The sequence below is a fragment of the Borostomias antarcticus genome, assembly GCF_949987555.1.
Source record: "Borostomias antarcticus genome assembly, chromosome: 2".
Taxonomy (NCBI): Eukaryota; Metazoa; Chordata; class Actinopteri; order Stomiiformes; family Stomiidae; genus Borostomias; species Borostomias antarcticus.
The window spans coordinates 29,056,688-29,077,387 of NC_140235.1; the positions used below are offsets into that span (position 1 = coordinate 29,056,688).

General features: G+C 45.1%; 1 protein-coding gene across 1 annotated transcript in view; it reads left to right on the forward strand.

Annotated features, from left to right (window-relative positions):
• The window catches only part of ptprn2 (protein tyrosine phosphatase receptor type N2), a gene marked incomplete at both ends in the record, with an annotated part of 142,683 nt that extends 133,943 nt beyond the window's left edge, over positions 1 to 8,740 (forward strand). The window contains 4 exons of the mRNA XM_084454216.1: positions 1,167 to 1,220; positions 2,518 to 2,582; positions 5,754 to 5,827; positions 8,669 to 8,740. Coding sequence (XP_084310342.1) covers positions 1,167 to 1,220; positions 2,518 to 2,582; positions 5,754 to 5,827; positions 8,669 to 8,740 — 265 coding nt within the window. The remainder of the gene's footprint in view (positions 1 to 1,166; positions 1,221 to 2,517; positions 2,583 to 5,753; positions 5,828 to 8,668) is intronic.
• Between the last annotated feature and the right edge of the window lie 11,960 nt (positions 8,741 to 20,700).

Consider the following 20,700-nt stretch of genomic DNA (forward strand, 5'->3'; position numbering starts at 1 on the left):
AGCGGTTGCCAGTGTCATTTTTGTGATGTTGCAGCTAGTAATATGAGCCCAGTTGCATAGTCACAAAAGTGATCATTGGAAACTGTGTCTCTTCAGCCAGGCCTGTGCACACTGTCTCTCGCTGTCGCTGTCCTCCCACGCTCACTCCTTCTCTGTTCACCTCCTGCTTTTGGCTTGCATGACACCTCCTTCCTCACCCCCCCCACACCCCGCTGTCCGGGAGACCTGCCACGCCCTTTTTCCTGATCGCAGGGAACCAGCACTCTTGTTTTAGCTCCGTTGGATTTTCACTGTCATGAGTTTGATGTTCTAATTATGTCCTCTGATTTCCAAGCATGAGAGATACATTTGCGTGACCAAGGGGGTCTCGAAGTATCAAAGACCACTGCCTTACATGTATATCACCTGTGAGAATGTGTTGTCTATGGGGCGGGGGGGGGTGAAGAAGAAGAAGAAGAAGAAAGAAAAAAAATGCAGGCGGGCCCAATGTAGTCAGTTTCCATGGCAACAGACAGGTCTAGAAGGCTTGTTGGGCCTCGCTGGGCCTCTGGTGTGTAACATTGATAATTGGGCAAAGTTAATGTGTCACGGATCACGACTTCACACCACCCGCATCCATCATCCGCATAAATACACGTCAAACCATGTTTTAAATGGCACGCCCACTCATACGAATGGACATTTTCATTTTTCATGGCTCCTAATGATCGTGATTGACAGCTGGAGTCGATTGATTGCCGGACAGTTGTTCCATTTCTGTTAATTATATTTTGGTTTAATTTGTTTTAATTATGTGCAGATGACATTTATCCATGTAGGGATACATGTTTGTAGGCCCAAAAAAACCTACCTGATGTGCCTTGAATGAATTAAGCTGCAAGTTGCAACACTGTTGAAAAAGGCCCTGATGTTGCTACAAGTGTATGTTTTTTTGTCCAAATCAGTGATATTAAACAACCTTAATGTGTTAATTTTTTTGCAAGTCATTTCACCTTTTGAAATTCAACTAAACGGATTGGTGAATCTTAATGGACTGGAGAAGCAAGGGCCGTAGGTCTTGTCCACATCACCAAATGTATTGTAGAAGGGTTTGCTCCATGCATTCCCACAAATTGTTATCAAGCTTGACATTAACAGCACACTTTCTTTCTTCTGTTTCATTACAGAAAGGTTAACAGGTGCTACCGGGGTCGATCTTGTCCAATTATTGTCCACTGCAGGCAAGTATACTTACAATTATGACTTTGTAACAAACCTGTGGACTTTGGGAGGGATCAGCCAGTCGATCAGGGCTGTGGACTGTCCAGAAGAAAGAGAGTTCTTCACTTTTTTTTAACACAATTAGCCAGTTAGCATCAGTATGGATTTTTGGTGCGATTTATCATTCCCCACCTCGCGTAGATCTCTGTGTCCTAATGAAGCTATTATACATGGACACCCATCACTGGCCAGTGTCCTGCAGTCAATTAGTTATCGCTTGTGTTAATTAAGATACGTATGATACCGTAGGTACGCGCCTATTCACGTTTAACAGCCAGTTGTAGGCCAGTCATGCGTTCGTGCCCGTCCCCGGCGGTAATGGCGGAGCTGGAGGGAGAGAGCCGGCGGACTAATGAGACGCTGGCGCTCAGTGGCGCTCTCCCGCCTTTTACCGGCTTTAGCCTTTATTAGAGCGATCTGCAACGCCTTGTTTGCAATTAACATGCGCCCCCGTTGAATGGCGAGCAGGCACAAAGAGAGGCTTTTCACCAGGCTATCTCAGGAGTAATGGGAAGAGAGAGAAAAAAGGCAGGCTCTCCAAAAAGTGCCACTCCCGAAGCCGCCTCTGGCCTCCCCACCCTCCTCTCTGCTCCTGAGGTGCCGGCATTTAAAAGCTTTTGTCCCTCATGGGACACCACCCCCAACACCCCCCTCCACGAAAACCGTTCCTCGCCGCACAAAAGCAGAGTGAGTTGGGGGACCACACATGCATTCGTTTCACGAAATCGCACACACTTTTTTTTCTCGTTCAGTATTATTGTATCAGTTTGGGAAATGAATGGACAGTAGGACTTCATTTGAGCAGGCCCTTTTATATGGATTACTGCTTTACTGATTGCACTTTTTATCGATCTTATATCAATACAGTATTCCAATGAATGGCTCTATGCAATAACTTTTTTTTAAAACCCTAAACTAAGTATGGGCTCGACATTTCATATAGCATATGGGTATATGGACGTTGCATTTCAGAGACAGGATTTACAGTTACTGTGTATTTGAACGACCACTTTGTTTTCAACCCTTCGTTTGAGGCAAACATTTTGGTATTGAAGGAGGCCCGTCTGTCTTTTTTTGGCTCCTTTAATGAGCTTTCTCTCTCTCCTTCTCTCTCTCTCTCTCTCCTTCTCTCTATCTCTCTCTCCTTCTCTCTCTCGCTCTCTCCTTCTCTCTCTCTCTCTCTCTCGCTCTCTCCTTCTCTTTCTCTCTCTCTGTCTCTCTCTCTCTCTCTCTCTCTCTGTCTCTCTCTCTCTGCAGTGATGGAGCAGGCAGGAGTGGGACCTACATTCTGATTGACATGGTTCTGAATGGGATGTCTAAAGGTAGGAGCCGCCGACCTCCCTTCTCCCATTCACTACCCCTCGCCACTTGTGTGGCGGCGACGTTGCCATGGCAACGCCAAAGCCTCCCCCGTTTTTTAACCAGAAGGTCTCGGGGAGATAGGGAGGTAGAGAGAGAAGGAGAGAGAGAGAGAGAGAGAGAGAAAGAAACCCAATTTCAGTCCCCACCCCCCCCCCCCCCAAAAAAAAAGGGTTTATGTTGTATTCAAATGTGACTTGTGGGTTTCCTTTGTTCTTGGCCAGTGTGTGAGAGGAGAGTGACTGCTCACTGCAGTATTGTGATCAGAAATGACAGAACAATGGCTGGGCCACGCCCCCGTGCACCCCTGGAACCACAGGCTGATTGGAAAAGGTCATCCGGACATCTGACCCTGACCCTGGCCTCCCCCCTTCTGTGTGTGTGTGTGTGCGTGCATGTGTGTGTGCGTGTGTGTGCATGCATTTATGCATGTAGTATATGCAGGACCAGGGAGTGGCAGATGTATGATTGCGTGACGGAGACTTGAGATCTCTTGACCCGCCCACCATGGCTTTGCCATAATGAGGGAGCAAAGGGCAGAGTTGGGGCAGCCTGGTGCTGCTGGTTCTGAGGGCTTCTCAGGCTGTCACACTCACCCAGGCCCGGGGCTTAGGGCTAGGGCTAGGGCTGCAGCTGGAGCTTGAGGCTGGAGCTTGAACTGGGACTGGAAGCTGGGTCTGAGGCTAGTGTTGGGTCTTAGGCTAGTGGGCTAGTGTTTGGACTAGTGTTGGGGCTAGGTCTTAGACTAGTGTTGGGGCTGGGGCTAGTGTTGGGTCTTAGGCTAGTGTTGGGGCTGGGGCTAGTGTTGGGTCTTAGGCTAGTGTTGGGGCTGGGGCTAGTATTGGGTCTTAGGCTAGTTTTGGGGCTCGGGCTAGTGTTGGGACTAGTGTTGGGGCTAGGTCTTAGACTATTGTTGGTGCTGGGACTAGTGTTGGGTCTTAGGCTAGTGTTGGGGCTGGGACTAGTGTTGGGACTAATGTTGGGGCTGGGACTAGTGTTGGGTCTAGTGTTGGGGCTGGGTCTTAGACTATTGTTGGGGCTGGGACTAGTGTTGAGGCTGGGGCTAGTGTTGGGACTATTGTTGGGGCTGGGACTAGTGTTGGGGCTGGGGCTAGTGTTGGGGCTGGGTCTTATTGTTGGGGCTGGGACTAGTGTTGGGGCTGGGTCTTAGACTATTGTTGGGGCTGGGACTAGTGTTGGGGCTGGGGCTAGTGTTGGGACTAGTGTTGGGGCTGGGACTAGTGTTGGGTCTTAGGCTAGTGTTGGGACTAGTGTTGGGGCTGGGTCTTAGACTATTGTTGGGACTGGGACCAGTGTTGGGGCTGGGGCTAGTGTTGGGACTAGTGTTGGGGCTGGGTCTTAGACTGTTGTTGGGACTGGGACCAGTGTTGGGGCTGGGGCTAGTGGTGGGACTAGTGTTGGGGCTAGGTCTTAGACTATTGTTGGGGCTGGGACTAGTGTTGGGTCTTAGGCTAGTGTTGGGGCTGGGGCTAGTGTTGGGACTAGTGTTGGGGCTAGGTCTTAGACTATTGTTGGGGCTGGGGCTAGTGTTGGGTCTTAGGCAAGTGTTGGGGCTGGGGCTAGTGTTGGGTCTTAGGCTAGTGTTGGGGCTGGGGCTAGTGTTGGGTCTTAGGCTAGTGTTGGGGCTGGGTCTAGTGCTGGGACTAGTGTTGGGGCTAGGTCTTAGACTATTGTTGGGGCTGGGGCTAGTGTTGGGTCTTAGGCAAGTGTTGGGGCTGGGGCTAGTGTTGGGTCTTAGGCTAGTGTTGGGGCTGGGGCTAGTGTTGGGTCTTAGGCTAGTGTTGGGGCTGGGTCTAGTGCTGGGACTAGTGTTGGGGCTGGGTCTTAGACTATTGTTGGGGCTGGGACTAGTGTTGGGTCTTAGGCTAGTGTTGGGGCTGGGACTAGTGTTGGGTCTTAATCTAGTGTTGGGGCTGGGGCTAGTGTTGGGGCGGGGGCTAGTGTTGGGGCTGGGACTAGCCAGACCTCACCATTATTCTCATACTGTAGGCATGATCTGGAAGTATGCGCTCCCTCTTCGCCAAGTCTGGTCCTCATCTGGTCCTCATCTGGTCTACATAGGAGTGAAACCAAGGCATTCATCCCTCTGTCTCCGACATAATGAAAAGCCTAGGGGCCATCGATCTAAAATCCCTCTCCTTCCTCCTCCTCCTCCTCTTCATCCTCCACTCTCCTGCAGAATGCATTGTACACAAGAATGCCATTTTGCTCCAAAGCCCCCTTTCTTGTTGAAGGAGACTCTCCCCCCCCCCTAAACTTGGGAATCCAACACTTCTGAAACATGAAAGTGTTGGGGCATTTTGAATTGCTAGTATGGTTGCGTTAACCGGCCCCTACCATCTCTCTCTCCCTCCCTCTCTCTCTCTCTCTCTCTCTCTCTCTCTCTCTCTCTCCCTCTCTCTCCATCTCCCTGTCTCCCTCTTTCAAAAATACTTTTTAGAGGGCTTGGGGGCTCTCTCCAATCCCCTCTCTCCGTAGCTCCTTGCTTTCTTTCTTTCTTTCGTCCTTTTCTTTTTTTCTGCAAAAGAATCTCAAATAAGTCCTCCAGGTCCTAATTCATTAAGAGCTCAGACGGTAGTCGTGTTGTTGAAGTCAAGCTAAAGGTGAAAGAGATGTCTAGGAACTACGGTGCAAACTGTAGCTGAGTAGTCAGTCGGATCTACTGAATATTCTTCACAAATGAAGTACAAGGGGAATGGGATTTGCTGTTTGTGTAAATTTAGACACATGCAACAGAAAATTTCAAGAGTTTGAGTATTATGTGTTTAAATTATAAGCACTGCACATCAGTGTGAATTTAAAAAAGAGCATTTTTTAATTATCTGAAGTCAGTTGAAAAGTGAATTACTATGTTATCGAGCGGAGACATCTAAGATCAACGCGCAGTCCCTTTGATTCCATTGCTCTACAATTCCTGAGCCAAAAATATCCATCAGTCCGTGTTATTTTATTGAAAAACAGTTGATGGCTCCTCGCCAAGTCTTTCCTGGGATGATTGTAATAATTTTCAATCGGCGCACGGTTCCAAGGGGATCTATGGAGAGGCAGACTGGCAGATGTGTGCTGGATTACCTCGCTGCTTTGAACTCGCTCCAATTTGCGGTCTGTTGCAGGTGCTAAAGAGATTGATATTGCCGCTACCCTGGAGCACTTGAGAGACCAGAGACCCGGCATGGTGCAGACAAAGGTAAGGCCCTCTCTCTCTCTCTCCCTTTCTCTCCCCCCTCCCTCCCTCTCTCTCTCTCTCTCTCTCTCTCTCTCCCTTTCTCTCCCCCTCCCTCTCTCTCTCTCTCTCTCTCTACCTTTCTCTCCCCCCTCCCTCTCTCTCCCCCTCCCTCTTGCAGCCTCTTTCTCACCCTCTCTCACCCTCTCCCTTTCTCTTTCTCTCCCTCCCTCTCTCCCTCTCTCTCTCTCCCTCTCACCCCCCCCCCTGTCTCTCTCTCTCTCACCGTCTCTCTCCCCCTCTCTTTCTCTCTCCCCCTCCCCCTCTCTCTCTTCCTCTCTCTTTCTCTCTCAACCCCCCCCCCCCCTCACTCTCACTCTCTCAAGAAACGTGCTGGGGAAGGGGATGAGTCATTGTGGATGAAGGGAGGGAAGGGGGTGAGTCATTGGGGATGAAGGGAGGGAAGGGGGTGAGTCATTGGGGATGAAGGGAGGGAAGGGGGTGAGTCATTGTGGATGAAGGGAGGGAAGGGGGTGAGTCATTGGGGATGAAGGGAGGGAAGGGGATGAGTCATTGGGGATGAAGGGAGGGAAGGGGGTGAGTCATTGTGGATGAATGGAGGGGGGGGGGTCATTGTGGATGAAGGGAGGTGATGTGGGGTGTTTGTTGGAAGAGGGTGCATCATTTGAACAGTGGGGAGCCCATAGTTGGTCTGGGTTAGCTTAGTGAGAGGAAACTATTGTAGAGTCAATACTCCCAGCAGGTTTTGGGGGGGGGGTATTTTTCTTCACAACCAGGTTATTTTTCTCATCTCATTGTTCAGAAGGGGTTCAGCTTGGAGCTTTGCTAATAGCACATCCAACTATTTACCCTAAAGTGCTAATTATTCAAGCAAATTATCACCTCCAAAGCATATGGTAGAATACTATTAGAGTTTTATGAAATAATTTACAATATGAGAGAGTCGCTTTGTATAAAAGCATCTGCTAAATGACTGTAATGTAATGTAATGATTGGATTGTGTGGATGGACTAGGAACTAGGTTTGTATTAATGCTAGTATATTACATGCATAATGGATCCTATTTTTAAGAGACTGCTTACAATAGTGTTGTGGGGATCCTCTGTCAACTAATATTTCTGTTCCTTTGAAATTTCAATTTTGAAATTGAAATTGATTTCGGTCTGCGCTCATTTGTGACTCATCCTATGATGAGTATGGAGGGCTTCCTACTGTATATTTCTTTCCAAAAAAGGTTGACTTAGACATAGACACCATTTTAGGTACTGGTATCACCAAAAGCATTCACAAAATGGGTGTATTACTCTAAAAGCAGCTGTGTTTCTCCTCTCTATAAAAATGTCTTAGGTGATCGCTTTTCTAAAGATCTTAGTAGTCATCAACTTTAAAACATCTCATTCCAAGGCAGTGGTCAGAGAGTTGCTTCAGGACACTTTTAAGCCTTTTAAGTCCTTGCATTTACAATAAGTTCAGAAAAATATAAATTAAGGCAATGCTTGGGCAAACCATGAGACAGGATTACATTTATGGAAGCTGTGCTCACTAAAAGACTCCAGAGTTCCCCTGTATGGTTTATTCATATCCTGATTTTATACACTTCTCCCTGCATTCCACCTCCAGTGTGAGTCAGCTCTCAGCCTGGTGCTTGTTAGCAAAGCTTTTCTGACAGCAATTCTTGAAGCATTCGCTTTTATATTATGAATGCCACGCGGAAATGTGATTCCCTAATTGAAAAGTCGCATGATTGCTGTTTCCAGTTTGATGCCTCGGGGCAGTGTTAATAATTAGGATTGTAATGAGGTGAGAGAAGTTTTGAGAAATGTCTTAAACCGTGGACTTATTTCACACGTTTTATCTGATTCAGTCATGGCTGTAGAGTAAAAATATCACACAAAAAAATACATTTGAGTTATATTTCAGCTTTGGTTTAATTTGAACTAATACACAGCATAGTAATGTGTGTCCACTATTCCACCCTAACATCTCAACATACTTTATGGCGCAGAGGTTGAACTCCCCCTAGTGGTGGACATATGTAAATGTTTTTACTGGAACATACAGGAGGTGTTTCTCTGCTCTAAGCCTGTGAAGCTATTGTGGGAAGACACATTCATCATTGAAGAACTCTGAACAGCAAAAATAATCCAACTCTTTAACTGCAGACTTGGCTCACAAGCTGTGCCCAGTATAGATTTTACCTGATTCCAGGCCAAAATAAGAATATGACAGGTTTTCAGTTGACACATCCCATAACCCTGGTTTCTTTGAAATGCCTACAGTACCTGTAGTCTCCTGTGTGAGTTCATTTCATGGCCTGCAGCCTGGGTTGAGGAATGGGATTTGAAAGCAGTTGGTCTTTGGGGCGAAAATCATTCAGACCTGTTGTGCTTCTCAGGGAGCACATTGAGTCACTCTCTCTCACGCACAACCCCCCCCCCCCCCCACACACACACACACAAACACACACGCAAAGTTGAGTCAGAGCCTTATTTCAAGACACCCCAGGATACAGTGGCACTGGCTCACTCACACCCTCTGACTCTATCTATGAGGAGGTGAAGGTGGGAGGGGCCTAGCAAACGCAGAAGGTCCCATGGGGGAGGTGCAATACTACGACAACTATCACTCCCATATGCCTCACAATTCTCTGGCTCTACGCACGCACACGCACACACACACACACACACACACACACACACACACACACACACACACACACACACACACGTTATGTTACACCTCAGCAGAGAGGTAGTTGCTGCATAAACCAACTCTTTCTTTCTCTCTCTCTCTCTCTCTCTCTCTCTCTCTCTCCCTCTCTCCCTCTCTGTTCTCCTTCCTCAGGAGCAGTTTGAGTTTGCGCTGACGGCCGTGGCGGAGGAGGTGAACGCCATCCTAAAAGCGCTTCCTCAGTGAGAGGCTCCGCCCCCCACGCCACGCATCCTCGCGCCTCGCCAAGACAACAAAAACTCTCAAGATCTGACGTCTCTCCTCTTCCCTTCCAGCTCATCTCTCTCTCTCTCTCTCTCTCTCTCTATTTCTCTCTCTCTCTCTCTCTCTCTCTCTCTCTCTCTATTTCTCTCTCTCTCTCTCTCTCTCTCTCTCTCTCTATTTCTCTCTCTCTCTCTCTCTCTCTCTCTCTCTCTCTCTCTCTCTTCTTGGTATACCTATGAATGTTGTGCCAGGCATTAGACCGGGTCTGTTTTCACAGTGCTGTACTGTCTAAAGTGACTGAACGTAGGTTCTAGTGCCACTGACAGATCTATAGATGAAATGAAGGGTTTTCCTCAGTCTTTGTAATCTGAATAAACGGTCATAATAATACCCTGCCTCAGATACTGTTTATAGTTTTTGATGTGTGTACAGTATTTTGAACATCAGTGTCCTGTACTAGAGAAAAGCTTCTTTAGAGAATTATGTTTAGGCTTTTGTTCATGATAATATATATCTGAGGTTTGCATTATTTTGCTTGTGCGGTTCACTGCTATTGGACTGCATTTGTGTGTTATGTAAATTGACTATTCATGTACTGTAAAAGTAATATCAGGAATATTAACGAATTATATTGTTATAAATTAGTAGTGAGCAATATACATACTATCAATACAATCAGATTAAGCAGAAATATATTGGCAACGTTGATATATTTGTTCTGTCCTCTTAATCTATGGTATAATGTGATTTGTGTGTGCAACTTGACCGAAACACTCACATGCATAGATTATAAATGAATTAATGGCTCCCTGTAGCTTGAGTTCTCAAATGTTTACTGAGTTCCTCAATGAAAACCATATATTTTGTGTGGAAAACAAAACTATTATCAGATTGATAATAAACCATTGAATGACAGAAAAGATCTGGCTCTGTCATTTGGCAACTGAAAAAAGAGCTACAGTATTAAGGTTCACACAAAAATCTGAGTGAATTCAGCCCTTAGTGGAGGAGAAGCGTTTATTCCCCAGTTGCTCAGAAATAGTATGAAGTCCATGCTTGGGCAGATGGAATGCTTGACTTGCCACCTCTGTCAGTTGAAATACATTCCAGGCTATGATGAACAGAGTCTAGCCCATAGCTCAACACTCTTGAGTGCAATACATTAGTAATTACTCTATATTGTGAATAGTGCTGCTGTCAGTCTGTCAGTTTTATACTTAAAAACTTAAATACATACTGTACTATTTTGTCACTGATTCAGTCATCTCTTTCTGGAAAGTTGGCAATACATCATGTTGCTTAAATCAGATGAATAACAAACCGTGTCTGACTCTGTGGCAAGATATGTGTTTGAATCAGCAGCACGGATAACATGACTTTGGAGCAAAACTAAGTAAAGGTGTTAGAATGGTTTTATATTGTCGACCAGGGGCGGAAGGAGTGAAGGTAGGAATATGCTTCACTGTGTCTCACCATCCACTGCTCTGTACTAGAATATAAAGTGGTCTCATTCCCACTGAGGCTGTGGTTTCAACCCGTACAACCTCCTGGCAACACCCCTGTGTTCACAGAGTGTGCCTTCATTACACACACACACACACACACACGTCCCTCCCCTGACAGCTCCCAGAGCTGGGGACGAGGCTTCCTACTCCTCCTTGGGCCTCATTTCCATACAGTGTGCAGACGAGCTGCCAAGACACAGTCAACCAGCAACCAGCAAACCATATCCCCCTCATTAATATTCATCCACTTGTGATGTAAAGCACATAAACCTAATCAGGTTAGAAACGACTGTATGGAAACCGTAATCACACAGGTTTAATTGGTTATAGTCAGAAGGATACAAGTTTATTAGAAAATGTAGCCAGGGTAATTGCTTGCTGAAGATTCGCAGTGTGCTACAATGACTTCTGATATCCCGTCATCTCTCATTTGGATGGGTCTGTGTCCTCAGGAAGGGAATTGAGCAAAATTACACGTTGCTTTTTTGGGGGGGATGATTAGTTTAATCCTAGTGATTTTTCTTGAGCTTGAGGATCTTTTAGAGAGAAAAAAGGCTCATTCAATAATGCACAGAAGATATTATTATAAATGTAGCTAGTGACCTACAGTTCCACTATGAATGAATAGAATAAATATTTAAAAAGCATTTAGCATACTGTCACTGTGGCCATTTGGCATATAAAGGGTGCAACCAGCAAGATGTTGCTGACTATCATCAATACAGAGTTGTTTTCTCATATTACAGGAAACATACTACAATAAAACGGATGGAAAACTGATCAGTATAAAACCAGAAAGATCCATATCTCAGTCTCATAGGAGAAAGATGAATGTGGTCCTCAGCCCCATGATTCATTCAACCCCCCCAAACAAGCTGACTTCAAAAACAACAACACAAAAAACAGTGATGATACAGCAGGCAGGCTACCTCTGATGCCCCCCCCCCCCCCCCCTCCCCGAACATTGTGAGCACCTTTTTAGCCACAATTACACCCCCCTTTCATGATCTCATGCTGATCTCATGCCTCATTCTCTCTCAGTGCTCTCTCTGCACTTCTTTCATTGTAATCACTCTAATCACTCAATAAACCTAATACCTTTGTGAATGCATGGTCCCATGTGCCGCTAGTCTTAGCAAATGCAATATATAACCAATCAATAACTCCTCTATGTACCTCCCAGCCCTGGTCTAGCTATCTCTCTTGACTTCATTAGGAGTTCTTACTTCGTGGTTCAGTGAGTAAGGGCTGGTGGGAAATAAAGTCAGAAATCTCTGTCTGTCTGTCTGTCTGTCTGTCTGTCTGTCTGTCTGTCTGTCTGTCTGTCTGTCTGTCTGTCTGTCTGTCTGTCTGTCTGTCTGTCTGTCTGTATCATGATTATCTCAAGAGAGGGGCATTTATGAAGTTGACATTTGGCAGACCGTATTGCTCAGAACCCAAGTGCAGTTGAGTATATGAATATTTACAGTTATCAAATTAATAAATAACAAAATGTGAACTCCATCTCCTATTCATGCATGTATTAAACTATGGATGAGGCATTCAAAGATGGCGACCTATTCACCCAGCGCATATGCCGAAAAGGTTTCTACGACTTCCGTGAGCCACAGCACCTCCAGTAGTGTTTTTCTTGGCCCTGCCTATCCCTTTTTCTCATAGACATACATGGGGAAAGAAACAGACATTACATTCTTTGTGGCTCTCTTGGTAGCATGTATGTCTATGGGAAAAAGTATTTTTGGAGCCAATGGTGTTACCTGACTTGCAATACCGAGCTTGGCCACTACGCCAAAATCGTCTCACAGCCCACAGAGCTGTTCCTGGGGGCTTGCATTTATTCCATTCCACCATCTTGGATCATAGCACAATCACAATCACAATCACAATGTTAGAATGTGAAGTTGTTTGGATGAGCGGTTCTTACATACAGAAAGAGATTCCTGCCTTTATAGTTAGATTAGATAGATTAAAGTATGAAATGTGATTTACAGTGACAACGTAAGGTCATGACTACTATAGACAACCAATTAGCCTAGCTAGCGATAAACAACCAGTAGGCTATAGCCAAGGCTAGTGATAGTGAAAAAGTAATATGTTCACAGAGCATTGTATTTCCGACGGTCGCTGCTACAGACAGCGGGCGCAGTAAATCCAGTTAATACAGCTTCAGTGCGTAGACGGTTGTCAAGAGAGAACAACAGCAGTGAGAGGGATGACAGTGTGGCTTTCTCCAAAATAAAAGAAAGTTGATTCAGAAAACCAAACTTTAAAAGAACGGGCCGACTAATGTTCTTCCCATAGCTGGTTGAAAACTGGTGTGTCTCATATATTCTGAAAGCGTGGCATTAATCAAAAGCGGCGATGTGAAGTGCCACTGCGAGAAGCACAGATCTTTTGAACAAACATATCCACAGAAGACTGTGAGGGAACGTAAAATAACCAAACTGAGGGAGCACAGTATGACAGATCTACCCGACTCATCACACATTTATTTAGCCTACAGCCCAGCAATGTGCAAATGAATGTTCACTAAAGATAGCATGGATTTTGGGACAACATTTTAAAAAAAACTGGGACAGTTGAGAAGGACTGCTTGAACGCTGTTGCCGAGATGTTACTTGAGGGTACATGAGAAGACGAATGATGTGAAGCAACCAGAAAAACAGAAATATTAGCAGATGATGTAGTCTGCTGGCACAGCTTGATGCAGCTATGTGCAGTTTACATTCGTTTCCTTAGCCATTGATGAGTCTACACATGTAACTGATAATGCCCAACTTTTGGTGTGAATTTTAATTGAACACCCCTGCTATAATGGAAGGAGTCTCTGTATGACTGTCTGTATTTCCAATTTCGAGATAACTGGACACTTTGTGAAGTTGAAATTCAGCAGGTTTGGGCCTATTGCTCCGGATCCAAGAAACTGTGTGAAGTTGGAACGGGCACTGCACTAGTCATCAATCATTTTGGTTCCGGAGGCTCTTTGGGTGAAATACCCCTCAAGATGTTATCAAGAAGTCTCGGAAAATAACTGATTTTGTATAGTAGGCTAACCGTGTTTTTTTGAATTATGAGGTATAGCTTTGAATTCCCAACCGTGGGCAACAATTCTCCTGGCTCGGTTGTTAGCTGTAATGATCACTGTAAGTGCTTTTTCACTTCACGTACTTACTCAGCTATCCTGCTATTCATCATCATGAATGCTAATCTGAGAGAAAGCTGCTGATGGGCAACCCTTTGAGTGATATCCAAGTAGGGTCCACAAACATTCAAGTTCTTCCTTATGGAGAGGGTTTGGAAATCCCATAGTGTTGGTTTGCTAGAAACAGTCTGGGACCCTTTCCAGGATTTCCCAAAGAGAAGAAAGTCTGTTTTTCAGTGTCTGTTGTCAGGAGAGTGAATGGGGAGCAGATGAGGCAGCCTCTTATGTCTGTCCAAGGCCTCGCTACCTTTGATCTTCTTTAGAAACAAACACGCCTTTCAATTTGGCACTGCCCTCCGGTGTCTTGCCATCCGCTTTTTTTTCTACTGTGTGCCTGTAGAAATGCTGATCCTGAGAAAATGGGTCCATCTTGAATAGTCAGGCCCATGTATGATGACGGGGTTTGGGCCAATGACTCCCACTGAGTTTAGATCGAGCTGCATGCACCAGAAATAAGATTTCACCTGAAAGGCTCTTTTCTTGTGAAAATCTTGAGCCTTTACTGTAACGGTTGTTTGCAGTCTTATATACTTATGCCCTCAGGGGCAGCTGCCCAGACTGGGATCAACCCTGTCCTGGGATGGGAATGACTTCAAATGGGGGATGATTTTTAGTTTATATTCAGGAAACCTGCCCCATGCCACCATCAGATGTACAGTACATTGAGTCAAGCCCAAAATAGGCCCCTGTGGTGATAGATGTTAGGTGGCATGTTTGATTATGGACTACTTTGTCTGAGGTGGGACATGGGTGTACAGTGATAGTGTAATACATTTTTGGTGGAAGATTACTGCCTGCTTAGCAGTAAAAAGGCAGGTGGTGAGTCAACATCTGGCGGAGTAAAAAAGAAAAAGTGGCTTCAAGATCTCTGCTCTTTACCCATCAGCCCCATCGCTCCACCCCTCCCCCCTTTCTGGCCGGTTATTAACGAGCAAACAGCGGCAACACTGACATTTTACACCGTTTCATCCCCCATCCCATCATGCATCTGGGGACACTCTTGCCATTTCACTCGCAGTGTTTTCATCAGCGTGGGCAAACGCCACTGACCGCCGTGACCCCAATATTGCAAACTGTCACTCATCATAAGTGAGTTTATCAACACACATCTAATCGCCACACTCCGTGGGGACCTTAACCATTTGCATACTAAGATTGCTTTCTTCTGCTCAGTGGAGACGCTGCCTCCTTTGCATAATTATTAATGATAAAGAGCGCGCTAACAAACGTGTCAGAGGGCATAAGTATTGGGTAGGACTGGATTTTGAAGGAATCCATTAAGAGATGTATCGGGTGGAAAAAGAAAGGGAACATGGGTGAGATTAATGGGAGCCAGAGGGTGGTGTGGGTTAAGCACTGAATAAATCCATATAGCCTATTGTAGTCAGGGACACATAAATACTATTGAAATGGTATTGTACGAATGTAGATGTTAAGAAAGAGCAACATAACACAGTGTATATGTTTACATTTAAAAAACTAAAAAACATTTTCATAGCAGCAGCCATGTTGGTTGTCATATGTTGACGTAATGAGCGTTTTAACACCGGTGGTGGAAGCTCACTTTAATTGGGCACTGTTCCATATGAACAACTTTAAGTGTTCTATGAAAGAGATGCAGGCTTTCCACAGAAGTAAAGAGAAAGAATTCCAGCAGATTGATTGGCAGGATGAAATATCACATGTTCATCCCCATTTAATGCAAGCTTGTAGATACCGTTCACAATCCAATAACATAATATTAAAAGAGCCCACGGCGAATGTTAAGTCACCAAGATGGATGACCTCTGTTGAATTTTAATTAGGCTATTTTCACGTGATTCCAAAAACAAAACATACTGTACCTGGAGGAGCAATAACTGCTTCCGGCAAATCGGCATACTTCACTGCTTGTCGGAAAGCACCCACGTGGTTTTTCCAGTTAAGATGAGAGCGAAAGAAAAACATTACATATTCATGGTCAACGTCCATCATCCAGTGACACAATGTCAACCTCCATTACGCTGCTGTGGCAATTTGTTAGTATGAGTATGAATATTGCATACTGTAAGGGCTTTTTAGCTTATGACGTGAATAATGACGGCAGACAGAACTCTGTATACAGTAGCCTAGCCTACTGTACGTAGTCAGAGGTAACCCTTCCTCTGCGCCCCCACTTCCTGGAGGAGAGACGTGGCTGAGCTCTCTGGCTGTCCAGCCCGTGTCACCTAACTAGAACAACCCCAGAGGTGGGGGGGGTCTCAGCGAGTCTACCTCGCCACCTCTCCCGAACAAATAACCGATAATGACCTTTGACCCCAGCTGCCTTTGCACGTGAACCGACATCAGTATGCAGCCAATCGCGGCTAAGGAAACCCCGCGACTCGGCCCTAAACTCCCAATTCCAAACAATGGATTGTTTTTTTTGTTTGTTTTTTTATGAGCCCCAACCAGAGCTAGGTTGAGGGCGCGGCAGGGCGGAGGAGGCCGTATGTGGGCTTCATCTGCATCCCAGATTAGGACTCCGGGAGAGAAATCAACCATCCATGATTCATTACATGTTTCCCTCTGAGCCTCCGCGATGGCAACGATCCTAGCAACAGGATCCTAGCAACAGCCACAACTCTGCTCCGCTGCCGCCCGCAGCCTATCGGGAACTTTGATGCCTGATCAAATTTGAGCCAATCAGGAGAGAGGGGACGTGAGGGAAAGGGGTGATGCGCTTCCTCTTGCAGCTGGCGACACTGTCATGGAAACCAGTGTGTCTAGAGGTTCCTAGCTGACTGATTGTCTCTGTAATTACAAAAACATCTATGAGTTACTGCCATAACTACAATACAATGCTGTTATTACAAATACATCTACATGTTGTAACCGAGGCTACAAATTGGATCACAGACTACCTCACTGACAGGCCACAGTATGTCCATCTGCAGGGCTGCCAGTTCAATGTGATCATAAGAAACACGGGCGCCACCCAAGGAACAGTCCTGTCTCCTTTCCTCTTCACCCTCTACACCTCCGACTTCAGCCACAACTCTAGACCTCCACCGCCTCCACCATCTCCACCATCACCTCCACCATCTCCACCACCACCTCCACCATCTCCACCACCGCCTCCACCATCTCCACCACCGCCACCACCTCCACCATCTCCACCACCGCCTCCACCATCTCCACCACCGCCACCACCTCCACCATCTCCACCACCACCTCCACCACCTCCACCATCTCCACCACCACCTCCACCACCATCTCCACCACCGCCTCCACCATCTCCACCATCTCCACCACCACCTACACCATCTCCACCATCTCCACCACTGCCTCCACCATCTCCACCACCGCCTCCACCATCTCCACCACCACCTCCAGAAGTTCTCGGACGACTCCTCTATTGTGGGCTGCATCAGGGCAGACGATGAGGAGGAGTACAGGAACGTGGTCAGGAGATTTATTGAATGGTCTGAGGAGAACCAGCTCCAACTCAACATCAGCAAGACCAAGGAACTGATGGTGGACTTCAGAAGAAACAAGAGGCCTCCAACCCCTGTTACCATCCAGGGGGAGGAAGTTGAGATGGTGGATTCATACAAGTTCCTGAGAGTGCACCTGAACAACAAACTGGACTGGACTGACAACACTGAGGCCCTCTACATGAAAGGACAGAGCAGACTGGTCTTCCTCAGGAGGCTCAGGTCCTTTGATGTGTGTAGCAGGCTGCTGTGGATGTTCTACCAGTCTGTGGTTCTACCAGTCTGTGGTAGCCAGAACACTGTTCTTTGCCATCGCCTGCTGGGGAGGCAGCATCAGGTCTGCGGAGACAAACAAGCTGGTGAGGAGGGCTGGCTCTGTCCTGGGACAACAACTGGACAGTCTGGAAACTCTGGTGGAGAGTAGGATGAGGGACAAACTGAAGTCTCTCCTGGACAACCCCTCTCATCCCCTCTTTGATGAGCTGTGGCAGATGGGGAGCACCTTCAGCCACAGGCTCATCCCACCCAGGTGCAATATGGAACGGTTCAGACGTTCCTTTGTGCCAGCAGCCATCAGACTGTAGAACAGTTCCTGACCGTTTCCAAGTGTTGTGGAGGTGTGCATGTGTGCATGTATATATGTGCATTACTAGATATATGTATGTATGTATATACTGTATGTGTATTACTAGATATATCTACAGTATATGGCCTGTATGTATGTATGTATGTATGTATGTATGTATGTATGTATGTATGTATGTATGTATGTATGTATGTATTTGTATTCCTATACATTTATACAAACTGGATGTATATATTAGTACCTGTTAATTTGATTTATTCTTATACTAAATGTAATGACTCTAAGCCTACTAATGATATCAACTTCTAAGCCTTCATAACACATTATAACACACAATTACTACAATAATTACTGCATTTTGGCATTGATGAATAGAGCAGCTTTATTTTATTTTATTTTATTGGTTTATTTATCAGGGACAATGCACATTAATAGACAATAAATCGTGGGTACAATAAATCATAAATGAGCCAGAATTAGCCAAGAGGCTAGTTTTCATCTGCTGTCCCTGGCCAGATGTTAAACAGGCCTATTAATGTTCTGTAATTGTAATGTAATTGTATTAATGAATGCAAGTATTGTTTCCATTCAAATGTCGCTTAATGTTAGATACGATATGTCAAATGTACTTTTATTGGATCTCACACCGACACAATTAGTCAAGTCAAGCCAACCAAGCCATCATCTCCACCTTTGAGCTGACTCTGCTCTGCTGTTGACCAAGGCCTAGTCTGACCTCTGGTGACACCAGAGACAATGAAGGACAACACAATTGTGACACAGTAGCAGCTGATTTCATTCACTGCATCTGATATCATTTCCACGTCTGAAATAATAATCTGTTCTCCAGACTACTGTTATTTCTTTTCATTTCATTTTATTCAACCTTAATATAACCTGGGCGGACCCTTTGAGATTTGGAATCTCTTTTACAGGGGACACCTGGAAAAATAAAATGTACTGTAGTTTGAAAATCAACATTTGCCATAGACAGTACCTGTACTAGTACTGTACACAAAAATACAAGTTCCAAAGAGAAAATTCACAACTTGTTTATACAATGAAATGGCTCTGTGCACTGTTCCATCCCGTAGGACTGCATTGTGGTGAACATTTAATCACAGGTGAGAGTAGAGAGTGAGGACCTGGTACCAGGTCCTCGAAGGAGGGGATCCTCCGAATCTCTGAAGATTTGAGAAAGCCTGTACAGACACTGACGACTGCTCCTCTTCCTCCGCCCCATCTTAAGCCCCGAACCCAATCCAGCATAGCTATCAACAGCCATGAAAGAGCCTAGCGGGCTGCTATTTGCATATTCTGTAAGTTTAGTATCTCTGTTCATTAGAGTAATGCAGAGCCTAATTAGACTGTTAAATCCTTCCATAAATCATGTCCTCGAGTATCGAGCCACCTCAGAGAGGTACTGCTGAGTCATCTTCATTCTCACCTAAGAAAAGTATGCAGGTCACCAGGATGTGTGTGTGTGTGTGCGTGCATGCATGCGTGCATGAGTGAGTGTATGTGCATTCATGAGTGTGTGCGTGTGCTTGTATTTGCACACTGGATTCAGATCTTTACAGTAGAAGGATGCCTCATACTGTACAGTATGCTGATGAGAACAGCAACAATACATTGTCTAGCTGATGTGACTGTATGCGCTGTCGGATTTCATCAGATTTTTTTTTAAAATATTGACAATTCAAAATCTGTTTTATATACATGGGGAAATGTCCGTATTATGCATAGTAATTAACTGTTTAGGAAAAAGGCAGCACTCCCACTTTGATGACGATGTTTGTTCCCTTTAATCTTGCATTAATCCAATACAGTGCGATTAAAAATCCAATTATAATATTCATTTTAATAACAATGTACTTTTGTTTCAGCAATGACATGATATTTAAGAGACTGACATGAGGTATTCACAGTGCAGGATTGCTGTCTAACACTACAGTGCTGTAGACACTCTGATGTTTGGACGACATCATTTATATAACAGCTCTGCGTAGAAACTGTAAAATAATGTAATCAGTTACTGGGAAAGAAATGTGAAAACTAAAATATAAAGTCCCCAATTAACAATGACCCCCAAAATTAATCTTGCTTTTAGGTTCCTACAAAGCCTAAAGCTGTACATATGTGTGCAACTGTATACTGCATGCAGAACAAAAACAGCTATACTAATTAGGGCCCGAGCACTGGCGGTGCGAGGCCCTATTGAAATTGTAAGGATTATTATTCTCCTACCTTCTCCTACCTTCTACCTTCTTCTTCTCCCCAAACAAATGCCTTTTTGCCGGCCTAAACATCGATGAAACGCATGCAACTTTGCAGATACGTCAGTCCCAGTGAAATTTTTTATATTTCATGGGTGATGGAAATGGGCGTGGCAAAATGGCTCAAGAGCGCCCCCTGGAAAATTTAAAATGCCGAGCCCCACCTTTCAGTTTGATGTAGGCGAACGAAATTCGGTGGGCATATGTAGTTCATCGAGACACACTAAAATGTCTCTTGGAGCTATACCCAACATCCAACAGGAAGTCAGCCATTTTGCTCTTAATGTGCCATTTTCCCCTTGTTTTTACCATTTCCATGCCTCGTACTTTAAAAGATAAGGACACAGAATTTCATGTTTAGCCCTATTTCTGGCTTCCCTGGCATGTATCTGACTAGTACAGGTTAAAATATTTCTGTTTTGTGCAGTACAGAGTTCTGTGACAATAACATTGGCACACACACCCTGGCTCGTTGCTAGCTATGGGCACAATCGAAAACTCTAAAAAGTATGATATACGTGGATTTCAAGTTCAGGAATTACATGGTTTATGCTTACCAAGCTCTGAAGTCGTCCTGTAAACACCATAGGTCCTTTCGCCTCTGCATTTCGAAACAACAGTAACTTGTAAACCGTACTAATTTCACCAAACATACAACAGCCATCCCTTCACGCTGTAAACCTCTGCGAAATTCATCCGAATCTGAATTTCGCGGAGGTTTACAGCGTGAAGGGATGGCTGTTGTACTACTCATAACTCCTACATACTGTACGTTATCCGATTTACTCCAAATTGCTCATGCTTGATGAAGGTCACATCTTGAACACATCTGTAAGTCAGTATTGTGTCATACCTACAGCGCCACCTACTGCTTACAGGATGTCCTCATAACTCCTACATACATTATCCAATTTACCC